This window comes from Lissotriton helveticus, chromosome 4_1 (assembly GCF_964261635.1).
Source record: "Lissotriton helveticus chromosome 4_1, aLisHel1.1, whole genome shotgun sequence".
In the NCBI taxonomy this organism is placed as follows: Eukaryota; Metazoa; Chordata; class Amphibia; order Caudata; family Salamandridae; genus Lissotriton; species Lissotriton helveticus.
Window position 1 is genome coordinate 109,187,042 of NC_136063.1, and position 13,044 is coordinate 109,200,085.

Here is a 13,044-nt window from a genome sequence, read left to right on the forward strand (position 1 = left end):
GCTTTCCCAAATGCCTGTATAAAACTTGCTTCAGGTCTTTTAAGGGCTTCTGGAGGACACTTTTAAGCCATTCCTCTTGGTTGATGACTAACATTTTTTTTCTTGGTCACCATTTCCTCCGGGCACTGCCTGAGGGAGATAATTTGTCATACACCTTTCTTTTGGATCTTCCGGGACAAGGTAGCGTTGCACTCAAAATGTTTTTTCATTGCAAGGATCTGTTTTCCTGCCATTGCCCACAGGACCTAGCCTGCCCTGTGTTCAATCAACACCCCCTCCTTCAGATGAGGAGATCTCATTACATTCCTTGGAATAGGCCCTTTCCATACAATGGACCAGAATGGCCTGCTTCTGCCAAAATAGCTTGTTACCTCTGAATTTGCAGACAATATCATGCATCCCTCAATATCATTTTTGAGTCACCATCACTTTGACCTTCCACCTATTTTAAATGGTTCTTACTGGTCCTATCCAGGGACAATCCACCAAACAAATGTTCACTTCTTGGGTTGGCTTAAGGGGGGCTTCCCTTAATCTTGTCGACAGACCTGCCAACAGGCCTTTGTTGCACTATAGTTAGTAAAACACTACAGACTGCTGGTTGGGGGGGTTCACTTTCAACCTCCTTTGGTTCTGTTGTCTTGGCTGTTGTGCAGTACTGACTGGGTGACTAGTTCTTAGGTACAAACATTTTATTTGGTGCTGCAGGACTTCACATCCATTTCCTCCTATTTGTATTGCTTCCAAGTGGTCTTTCTGCTTTGGTATGTTTCTATGATGTTTGGGCTGAGACAGGGAAGTCAGGAGATTACCAGCCCCTATTAGTACCCCCTATTAGTACCAGCCATCTACATTACTCTGAGCCCTGGCCTTCTTTGTCATGGTCCTAGATCATTGGGGTGGGTGGATGAGCACTTTGTTTCGGGAAGCTTTGTATGTTGAAGTCTGGTTATGTGTGGTCCTCATTACGGTTCGAAGGAAAGGATTGGGCCTACCCAGTTTCAAATCAAGTTATTTTGGGACATGTTAGATAAATTCTGTCTACATTATGAGGCAAATCTTATGAGGTAAGGACTGTGTCAAGGAAGACGAGGACCCAGATTTATGAAGATTGGCTGTAAGTAACCAGGGCAGAATTGATGATGCATCAGTACAGAGCTGGTGGTTGACATTGATTGATATGGCATTAACTCCGAAGGGATAGGGAGCATGGCCTACAGCTGACAAAAAAGGCCGCACACTGAAGGAGCTCCACTAGTCACCAGTGTGTGACCCCACAGAACATCCGTCATCATTCGTGGGTCCTAGTTTCACCCACCACAAAGATTTCAGCAATGCACCAAGGTGCACGGCAGCGGTTTATTACCGGCTGGAAGGAGACTGTGACAAATGGAACCCTGAGACGGAACGCAGCTGTGGCCCAAGATGACGATGACCATAGCTCCCTCTTGAACACAGCCGCGGACGAACAGTGACAAAAGAAGTGGTGACGGCTGAGGTCCACGAGCCTTTAGACTCGGCTCGGTCCGTATATCGCCAGATGGCAGGTAGCAGGATATCTGGTGCTGCTCCTCTGTCGGCCGGGGTGGGTGGAGCAGGACCAACAAGAAGACCGAGAGCTGCTGGAAGTGTCGGGGTGAGCTGCGCTGGTCTGCAGCTGGGAGAGCTCAATGTTATCAGTGGCCGTCTCTTGCTGCTGGGGACCTGCTGACGTCGGCTGAAGGTCAGAGGGGGCAGCCCCGTCACGGTCCCGACCCTGGTAACTGGGTTGATTGCGTAGGAGGCTGGGTAGGCTGGTACGAGCCTGAGGGACTGGACGCATCGACACCTGGCTGCTTAGACGATGAGCTCCGAGGGCCAAAGGAGTGTCACTGAACCCCGACAGAGGCTAGAAAAATGGGAGACCCTACTCCCTGCACCGCCAAGTGTGAAGAGTATACTCACACAGTTCCTGTGCCGAGCTGCCTTGGTTGTAAGTACAGCATGGAGGAAATACTGAGGAGCGATTGCCTCCACTTGCCCTTTCTCTGTATGCTGGAGTCTTCCATCTCAATGTCACTTGCTTGACCGCCTTGTTAGTTTGCACCTCGAAGGATGTTGGTGTGAGGGGCCGTCTTGGAGGAGTCATGATCACTCATCCCATAGTGTGAGGCAAGCTTGGCCTTCACGACGGCAGTGGGGCCTCCGATCTTGGCGGATAGAAGTAAGAGTTGGTTGAGACGTACTTGACCGTTGGCTGTGAGGGGACCTTAGAAAACAACACAGTGTGGTGCTTCACGTGCTTCACGGTCTGACAACCGATGCCCTGCTACTAGAGGGGGCATATGTCGAAAATGGTCGTGACCAAAGGCCCTCACCCGAGTAAGTCTAACCAAATAGACAAATACACGATTGCGATAGGACAGATGGTAGAGGTGGGAGGAGAATCAGGGGGCTCCGCAGCCGCGAATGGGAGTGATCTCACACTAGAACCCTCAATGAATGACATTATGAAGGCAAAAAGGGATCTCCGGCGTACCCTTGAACCCAAATGTAACACAGTAAGAAAAGAGGAACCTGCTCAGGGCACACTTCTGCAAAATGGCAGAGCAGGTGGCTCAACTCATGAGGCAACAAACCGACATGATGGCCTGCCTTGAGGATCAGAAAGGAAGGGTCCAGCATAGCAATATCTGAGTTGTTGGAGTTCCAGAGGGAGCAGAGGGGAAATCTACACATCTTATACCCAAGGACCTCATTCTCCACACCCTCCCTTCCAATTATTTCTCTGTTGACTGAACGCATTGGGCATTAAGAACACAACCGCGCCCGGGGGGCCCGCACACATTTATAGCATGCATATTCAACTTCAGAGATTGAGACCCCATCCTACAAGCAGCCCCCTCGCATGGTGATCTGTAGCATGAAAATGCAACAATTTGTTTTTTCCCACAATTTCACACTCAAGGTGCAGCGCCAGCGATGAACTTTTGATGCTGTTAAGAAAAATGTTTAAATACATAATGCTATACCCTCTCAAATTCAGAGTCTTAGCGGATGGGAAATCATTGTTCTTGACCATGCCGGAAGAAGTCTTGGAGCTAATATCCGGAGACGCACAGCCCTGCATCCTCAGCCAGCCCACCCGGCCGGGAGCTTAATGCAGATAAGTGATAACTGTGATTGTAGTGGCGGTCTTCTGAAGATCTCTGTTCTCTACTTTAGGCATAGTGGGTGAGGAAGGCGATGGAGGGATGCATGATCTTGGGCCCCTACAGTCTGCAGTGAAATTTTCTTTCTACTTATCTGGCCCGAGGGAACTCCATGGTCTCATTTGACTATTTATCACTGATAACTATCCATGTGATCCATGTCGGTGGCGAGAGCACCTTCCCATTGTTACATGTACACCTTTGGGTGACTGGCAACCACCATGGATCAACCATCAACACTTCACCGTCGACAAACCCAAGGCACCTAAACCAGCCCCCACCCACCACGAAGAAACTGGAGCAAGGTTACTGACGAGCAACTGAACTCCACCCTCACCCGAGACAGCCACACCTGGACATCCGACGCAAACATCGCAGCTAGAGAACCCCGGCAAACAGCACCCCAGGAAAGCAGCCTGGTTTAACACTGATCTCCAAGAAGCCATGCACACCTACAGACGCCTGGAGAAGAACTGGAGGAACACCAAGACAACCGAAACCCACTCCACCTACAAGGACACCATGACGGACTACCACAACCAAATCAGAACCACCAAGAGGAACTTCATCCACAACAAAATCCTCGCAAACTCCACCAATCCTAAGGAACTCTTCAGTGACATTCAGAAATTCACCAACCCACGTAGCGAAGCTACAGGCATCACCCCGTCTTAAGACTTTTGCTACAAATTTGGGACCTACTTCCACCTCAAGCTCAAAACACTCTACAACAACGTCATTGACCACTCCCAAGATGCCACAGCCACCCCCCACACCTCCAGAGACACCAGTCAGCCCACCATCTCAAACTGGACATTGATCACGACCGATGACACCGCCACAACCATGAAAGGCATCTACTTGGGGGCCCTCACAGACCCCTGCCCCCTGCACATCTACCACAGAGCCGCAGACACCATAGCACCCGAATTACAATGCACCATCAACACCTCCTTCAAAACAGGCACCTTCCCAGATGAATGTAAGCGTAAAGAAGTCAGGCCCCTGCTCAAGAAGCCCAGGGCTGACCTCACCGACCTCAAGAACTACAGGCCCATCTCGCTCCTCCCTTTTGCAGCCAAAGTGGCAGAGAAAACAGTCAAGAGGGAACTGACACATTTCATAGAAATAATGCTGTCCTAGACAAGTCCCAATCTGGATTCGGAAGCAACCACAGCACCGAGACCAACATCTACGTGGCCCCCCTCTCAACCATCGTCCGACAACACGGCCTCAACATCCTGTCCTGTGCTTATGACACCCAGCTCATCCTCTCCCTCACCAGAGACCCCACCACCCCAAAACCTCCAGAAAGGAATCCAAGACTTCATAGTCTGGATGACCAACAGCTGCCTCAAACTCAACGTCGAGAAGACAGAAGTCCTCATCCTTGGAACCACCCTATCAGCATGGGACAACACCTGGTGGCGCACCACCTTTGGAAGCCCACATACCCCATCAGACCACAGCAAAAACCTGGGCATCGTATTCGACTCATCACTCGCCATGAACCGGCTGGTCAATGCCGTCACCACCAGCTCCTTCAACACTCTCCGCATCCTGCGCAAGACCTTCAGATTGATCCCCCGTGAGTCAAGGAAGACAGTACCCACACACTCATCACCAGCAGACTGGACTATGGAAACGCACTCTACGCTGGCATCAACAAGTCCCTACTCCACAAACTCCAGACAATACAGAACACCGGCGCCAGACTCTTCCTCGGCATGCCCCGGCACGAACACATCAGCCAACACCTACGGATACTCCACTGGCTCCCCGTGGAGAAGAGAGTCAGTTTCAAAGTCCTCACCCACGCCTATAAATGCCTACACAACAACGGATCCAAATACCTCAGTAACAGAATCAACTTCCAGGTACCCAAAAGAAACCTCCGATCCTCCAAACTCGCACTGGCCGAAACCCCACACAAACACAGAGCCAGAGCTGGCAGAAGATCATTCTCTCACATTGCAGCCAAGACCTGGAACGACCTACTGGCAGACATCAGACACGCCCCCTCCCTGAACTCCTTTTAGGAAGACTCTCAAGACCTGGCTCTTTGGCTAAACAGATCTGTGTATGCCCCCCCGTGCCTTGAGACCCCTCGGTGAGTAGCATGCTTACAATTCCCTGATTGATTTAGGCACTCTGCATGTTGAGGATGTGGGAGGTATGTTACTCACTTAGCAGGGATGCAGGGAAGGGAGATCTATGGGGACTGTTTGCTTATGTTGACATGTTAAATTGTTTTTCTTATCGAGGTCATGAACAACGCACAACGTGAGCACACACAATGCCATCTGTCGAGCAGGGGCGGCTCAGTCACGAGATACTAAACACCTATTGTGGAGGCACGACCTACATGCATAAGTATATGGACGCGGAATGTAAATGGGCTAGGTAATAAAATTAAATGAACCATAGTCCTGCAGCATATCAAGCGCCACTCCCTTGATATTGTACTGATACAGGAGATGCCCCTTCAGAGAAATCACTATAAAGCCCTGGACCACTTTGGATACAAGCTTGCGGCGCACTCTGGGTATTCCACAGACTCCCGGGATGTAGGCATCCTGCTTCGGAATTCCTCACCCTATACGGTTACTAGAGTGTGGTAGGATTCCTTGGGGTGCTAAATAGCCCTAACTGGTTCTTGGGAGGGTCAGACCCTTACTTTCTGTTCACTAAATGTCCCACCCAAACTCCACACAATAACCCTGCCAAAACGGTAATGTTCTTCTCCTGTATTTATCCACCGGGATCCTCCTCAAGGATAGGATATGAATGCGGTGATGGACCCTTCTTTGGACAGACTGGGCACCACAGGGGGACGAGTGAGCGGACAGATCCTCCCAGACTTTAACTACTTAATGGGTATGGTTGACCTGTGGAGAACCCATAACCCTTATCTGCAAAACTTAACATAATATTCAGCCCCTTGAAATACCGGCTCATTTGGCGCTGGGAATTTTTGATCACTCCGCAGTGGGTATTGAACTTATGGGCCCACTTGTTAATATTGCTAAATTCCCCAGACTGGACCCCTGGTACTTGGGAGAGGCAGACCTTAGAGACAAACTAAAATTCAGGAGAGGACTATTTTAAAGAAAATGAGGTGTCTGTGTCGTCCTCATGCACCCTGTGGGAGTTGTTCAAGGCAGTAATTTGAGGCCAAGCCCAGTCGCTGATAGGAGGGAAGAAGAAGGAGGCCATGATAGAAAGTAGGAACATTGAGCAAGAGATCCTGACCCTGGAGAGGAGGGTACTAGAGGAGGGGAGAGTAGGCCTTCGCCACAGGCTAACATTGCATGAAGGCAGCTCGATCATACGTACTGGCCACACAACGTCGACTCTACGATGTGGGAGACAAGGCCTCCAGACTACTTGTCTGACTAGACAAGAGAGATTGGGACAGATTATGGGCAGTAGGGGTCAAGGATAGAGCAGGAGTCCTAAAGACGACAAACACTGCAATAGCTGAGCATTCGGTTCTTACTATGTGGGTCCCTATTCCCCAGTCAGCGCTAGTTTGAGAGCTGACTGCGAGGAGCTGATGAGAGACCTCTCTCCCAACGCTCATTAGTGACATGAGAGGCACTCTTGACACTGACCTCACAGAGGAGGAAATACTTGCAGCCCACAGTCTAGGAAGGCAGTAGGGCCCAACGGGCTGCCAGTCGAACTGCTTAGGGGGATATACGGCAAGATAGCAAAGCCAATGCTAGAGATGTTTCAGGTGGCATCAGGGCTTGCTTTAGCACTGGTGGCACAAAGTGCCACAATAATTTTTGGCGCCCCTACTCCCCTCGAATTCCCTCAATGCCACCAGGCAAAAGTACCCCTCATCTCTCCAATCATAAGTTATTACTAAACACAGGTCAGTTCCTTGCCTGAGGATCAAAGAACGGCCACAATAGTGGTTATACAAAAATCAGGCAAGCCCCCAGAAAACTGCAAACCCTACAGACCAATTTCTCTTCTGAACGTGGAGGGGAAGGTGCTGGCCAAGGCCTTTGCGACGAGGTTCACAGATGGCCTCGCCTCCATCATCCATGCGGATCAGTCCGTCTTTATGCTGCGTTCGAGCACACAGCACAACCTGTGTAGGTTGTATGGCGTCCTGCACATGACTGGTGTGTCCCCGACCCAACAGACTGCGTTGATGGTGCTAGATGTCTCAATGGCATTCAATAGCATAGAGTGACCCTACATGTTTGCGATGCTACCCATAGTGGGATTTGGCCCAAAGTTATGTGAGTGTAATAAGCTACTTTATCAGGCTGAAATGGCTAGGGTGAGGGTAAAGGGAGTGATATTTAAGGTCTTCCCACTGTGCAGAGGTATCCCGTTATCACTCTTGCTGTTTGCCCTGGCGCTGAAACCAATGGTGGTCTGGAGACGTAAGGATCCACTGATATGGGGCATCCGTCACTGAGCAGATGGGAGGAGTGCATCTCCCTATACACAGGTGACATAATCTTGTACCTCTCCAGACTATACATTTCCTTCATGAGAGATCTCTACATTTTCAAAACGTTTGGGAGCTACTCCAGTTACAATATAAACTGGGCCAAATCAGTGGTGTTTCCCCTATAGGCCCCAGCTCCGAGACTTCCAACAAGGTGTGTTGCACCCTTTATGACTGAGGGTTTCAAGTACCTAGGAATCTTCATGACTCATGACACCCAGTTGTTTCCGCAGCAGAACCTCTCCCTTCAGCTGACCTGATGCTGAGCCGATGTGACGCACTGGTGCACCCTTCCAGTATCTTTACAGGGCAGGGCACCCTTGTGTTAGATAATGGCCCTTCCATGCCTTTTATACGTCCTTCAAAATACACCCTACCCAGTATCCCAAACCTCTTTTAAACAAATTGCCCAAGAGCTCCAGATCTTTCTCCGGCATGGACGTGCACCACATTGCCCTACATAAATTGCAGAGAGGTTTCTACGATGGTGGATTGGCAATCCCCGATGTTAAAATGTACCATTGGGCCTCACAACTCATAGTGAATAACAACTGGGTCCACACAGACTGAGGAGAGCAGGTCTACAGGGTGGACAGAGAGGGCAATGCTGTCCTGTAACTATGATTCCATTCTGTTTTCCCTCCGGGTGAGGATAGATTTACCGCTACATACGGTGGCTGTGGCAAAAAGATACCCGGGTTGGCACTCTAGATTGACAAACATGACCCCCAGAGGCATAGAGATCAGCTGGGGAAGGTGTCTAACTTAAAGGGCTTCTTGCGGTGGGAACAGATAGACAGTGAGTCATATTCAAGAGGGCACTGATCTTTCCGACTGCTCACCCTTATAAGACCAGTTACTTGCAGACCCCGTTCTGGAAAAAGGGATATCGGTAATTTATCGAAAACTGATGAACAACTCCCCCGACCCCTTTAGCTCCCTCAGGCATGCCTGAACTGAGGATATAGGCAACAATGACGATGAGGAATGGGTAGAAACCCTACAGAGTCCCAGAGACATAGTGATCCAAGCCAGATTCTGTCTAATACAGCTTTAAGTCTTGCATCGATCTTACTACCCATGCCCTCTGCTACATAGTGGTAGAGACATCACAATGTGCCAGAGGATGTGCGCAGGAGGGATCCTTTTACCACATCCTGTGGGAATGTCCCACAATCTTCAAATATTGGTAGGAGGAGACGACTGCGATATTGAGGGTCCCGGCGGAGAGGGTGCCTATGGACGCTAACTAGTTGCTATTGATGGTTCTGGGTGAGGAGGACTGACCTCGACATATTGAGCTCTGGCTGGCGTCAGTAGTGGGAGTTGCAAAATGGAATATAGCACAGCAGTGGGGGCCTCTCTTACCCCGTTGGTAGCAGAATGGGAGGCGGATTTAGGCTAGTGCCAGATGGCAGAGGAACTGATCTACAAAAGCAGAGGTTGCCCTAGAATGTGAGAGAAGATATGTACCCCTTGGCAGGATTATAGGGCAACGTTATTGGGGTCATGACTCACCTGCGATAAGAACACCGATTTCGCCGGTGATACCATCAGGAGCTGTGTGCTGTACCAATTACTGGATGCTGTGATGGTGTAAAAAATGGGTGTTTCAAACCCCACTCTGAACGGAGTATTGCTAGAAAGTCCCTGAGTGGTTCTGGAATTGTGCCTCAACAACTTTACAATGTAATACACATGTTTAAGTTTGAGTTTTTGGATTTATAAAGCGAATGGTTACACCAAATGGTGTGTTCCCATGCTATTTCTCTCCAACTGACAATTCCAAGAATCATTTGTCTGCAGTTCATGTATGGCTCTTATGTTGAAATGTCATTATGTGTTCACGAATACGCTTCAGAGTTTTGTTGCATGATGAGCCTGTTCCATGAAAAGAACTAAAAAAGGGATAGTGTGGGAGAGGATGGGGGTCAGCGGGATCGTATTATTATATGATCACCTATAAGATTCTGTTTCCCTCATAGAATGCTGACTGCCATGATTATTCTGCTTGGGGTAAAGATTGAAGAAGCTGAAAGCTGTTTTCCAATATCATCTGGTAAGCAAAGGTCCAAAGCAATTTATTAACTTGTTGGTAGGACTTGAGCATTTAAATGTATAGAATAAATCAGTGTAGCAATGTAATTTGAATAGCTACACAGCTGAGGCATTGGGGATGACTAATACCACATTTGGCTCAGAGAGCCAGGGAATTGGAGTACCAAAAATACTATACAGGTCCTGACACTTCTTCACAGTACACTTTCAAACAAGGGCTATTTGATGTCAAAAAATGTTTTATTTCATATTTCCACATTTAATAACTATAATCATTAAATCCCATCACATCAGTAGAATACTCAATCTCTACTTATTGCTCATATGAATTCTCAGGTCCATGACTATAAATATTCCAATTGCCCAGCACTGTCTGATTGCATTCATGATTATTGTTAGACTGTGTTAGCCTTAGCGTGGTCTTCCCTCAAACTTCTTGCCTCTCTTCTTCCACTTTGCTGGACTTATATTTGTTGGCCTTATTACTATGTGCACTTTACTACTGCTAACCAGTGCTAAAAGTGCCTGTGTCATTCCCCTAGAACGTGGTTAAACTGGCTTATACCCATTTGGCATATGTATTTTTCTTATAAGTCCCTTATAGAGTGGCATACCATATACCCAGGGCCTGTAAATTAAATGGTGTCGGGGAGCCTGCTGCAGGTATTATGCCACCCACTTAAGTTGCAGCTTAAAATACATAACAGGCCTGCCACAGCAGCGTGAATGTAGTTTTAAATTGCCATGTCGACTTGGCAATACAATCTCCTTGCCATGTCCTAAAGTACTGCTTTATTACATATGTCATCCCTAAGGTAGGTACTAGGTAATCCATAGGGCAAGGTGCCCTGCACCTAAAAGATGGGACATGTACTTTTTAGTTTTACATGTCCTGGTAGCAACCAACTTCTACATTCGCTTTTCACTACTGCGTGCCCTACACCTCCCATAGATAACATTGGGGATTCCTTATCACATTTAATCCTGGGAGAAGGTAGCTATTTCATGACTGGTATCTGTGGAATTCTAATGAAAAACCTGATTTAATGGCAAAGTTGGGTTTTTCATTATAAATTTGGAAATGTCACTTTTAGAAAGTTAACCTTGTTCTGCCATTATCCCTTATGCGACTATAGCCTAGGCTGTGTCACAGAGCTGTGTGTAACTGACAGTAACTAACCGTTAGACTTTGTAAATTCCTCCCAGACAGTCATACAATAAAGGGATTAGCGCCATCTATTGGCAGGGTGAGGGTTCAGAGATGATCACAACCCCACTTGCAACTGAATACTGTGCTCTGTCTTCACACAAAGGACCTATCAACTCCACAGTGTGACTGCAGCCAACTTGGAGCCACGGCAGGGGAGTCAGGAAAGTCCATGGACTTCACAGCCACTGTCTAAAAATGTCTCCCACCTTCCAGCAGAAGGGCCCCATGGAATAAAATAGGACCTCAGACACCAACTCTTCAGTTCACAACTGGAGTCTGCCTTGAACCCTGAGAGGCCAGCCTGCATTCTCAAGTGCACCCAGGACTATCACAGTGACTCCAAAGGCTAGTTTACTATAGTTTACTGGCCTCCTGTTCAGAGCCACAGGAACACAAAACACTCCTACCATATTGAACTCATACATGCACCCAGCCTGTGTGAACCCTGAACCCCAAGTGGTGTCCCATCATTCCTGGACCCTTGGTTGTGATGCTAAAGTTACCCAGATGGCAAAAAAAACTAAAACTGAGGCCTTAGAAAATTTGGGGGTAAAAATTGCTCTGAGAACTAAGAGAAGACCAGGACAACCCTGCTTGCTTATCTGCCTGAGGTACATCGCCAGTCGGATTGACTTTGGGGCTTCTCCTGATATGTTCTTCTCGGCAGCAGCAAATCTTTTCAGCAGTCCTTCACTAACGATGTGTCCGGCCTTATGGAACTGACTTGGCTCCAGCCCTCTGACTCGTCCCACTGGAGATTTTTGACATCCCAAAACAAATACTAAGTCTGAACGTAGAAATCTTCACTGCGGCTTCAACTCAAGGCTCCCCGAAGACAAGACTCCCACCTCGGACACCAGCTGCAGCTTTGCCTCGCTGAACTCTACCTTGTCAGAACATTTTTCTCAAAATTATTTCTAAGTCTGAAGGTACGCTCTGACCAGGCCCAAACCACTTTCTGTATCCGAACCTTGCTCCACAACAGCCTGACATATTTCTTAACCTTGACCCGGTCTCACACAACTAGATGGCAGCGGTTCCCATTTTTTTTCTTAAGGAGCTAATTTTCATTATCATTTAAAAAAATGTATGACTCTGGATTTACTGATTACATTTGTGTCATTTTGGTGTAAAACTATTTATTAACATTGACTCTATTTTTCTGAATTGGTGTAGGATGTTTCTTGTATTGTGTTTTTACTGTATTACTGCTTGTGTGCTGCATAACTACTTTACACATTGAATCTAAGTTAAGTGTGACTGATTGTTGTGCTAAGATTCCCAGGGTTGAGCACAACTTAATTTAGTGACTTATAGAGATTTACCCTGCAAGAGATTGTTGCTTGACCAGGGTGCATACTCCAGTCAACCACCAACTCAATTTCTCACAATTTAGTCAACAAACAACCCAATGTCTCACAATTATTGTGCTTTTGACAATTTGGCTATAATGACAATGAATTTCAGTGCATTATAATACATTTCTCCTGTTGAGGCAGTTACAGCAACTAACATTTTCATGTAGTCTTCATCAGGAGCCCTGATCTTCTGCTTGTAAATTCCCCTCAAGAGAGTGGGCATATTCTGTTCATAATCAGTGACGCTTCTAAAACTCTGACTTCTCTTTATGGCTCGGTGGTAACTACCCAAAAGACATATTGCTATAGGCTTCGCTGATCTCAAACTTTCCAATTAGTCCTTAGTAACAATGATTTCCTATTCCTTCCCTCTTGTTCATCATATCCTACAAATTTGTATCAGAAAGCAGTCCGTGTAACAGGGATGCAATCACCGGTTCAGAAAATATTTTTTTTATCCAAATTATACATTTTCGATAATAACTGTACCAGTGAAAGAGGTATGTTTTTAAGATAGGTGGGTAGAGTGGGAGTTTAGCAGAAGCATGACATTTGTCAAAAAGCCGCAGATCTTCTGTCCAAGCTATTTAGAGTGGAGTGGCTTCAATACACTCTAAATAGGGTGGACAGCAGATATGTCACTTTTTAGTTGATGTCCCATGTTAACCAAACACTAAATCGGACCCGGTATCTCCATCCTAAATAATGCTATAATAGATTTACTGCATACCTCCTTTACAATACAACGAGAATATT

General features: G+C 47.3%; 1 protein-coding gene across 4 annotated transcripts in view; it reads left to right on the forward strand.

The window, feature by feature from the left end:
• Nucleotides 1–13,044, forward strand: part of LOC144828409 (fucolectin-4-like) — a 390,135-nt gene that overhangs the window by 110,904 nt on the left and 266,187 nt on the right. For all 4 annotated transcript variants that reach the window (XR_013610443.1, XR_013610442.1, XR_013610444.1 and 1 more), the window contains exon 2: nucleotides 9,648–9,721. Coding sequence is in view for 1 of the 4 variants with exons in the window: in XM_078686534.1 (XP_078542660.1) it covers nucleotides 9,649–9,721 (73 nt within the window). In the remaining 3 variants the exon portion in view is untranslated. The remainder of the gene's footprint in view (nucleotides 1–9,647; nucleotides 9,722–13,044) is intronic.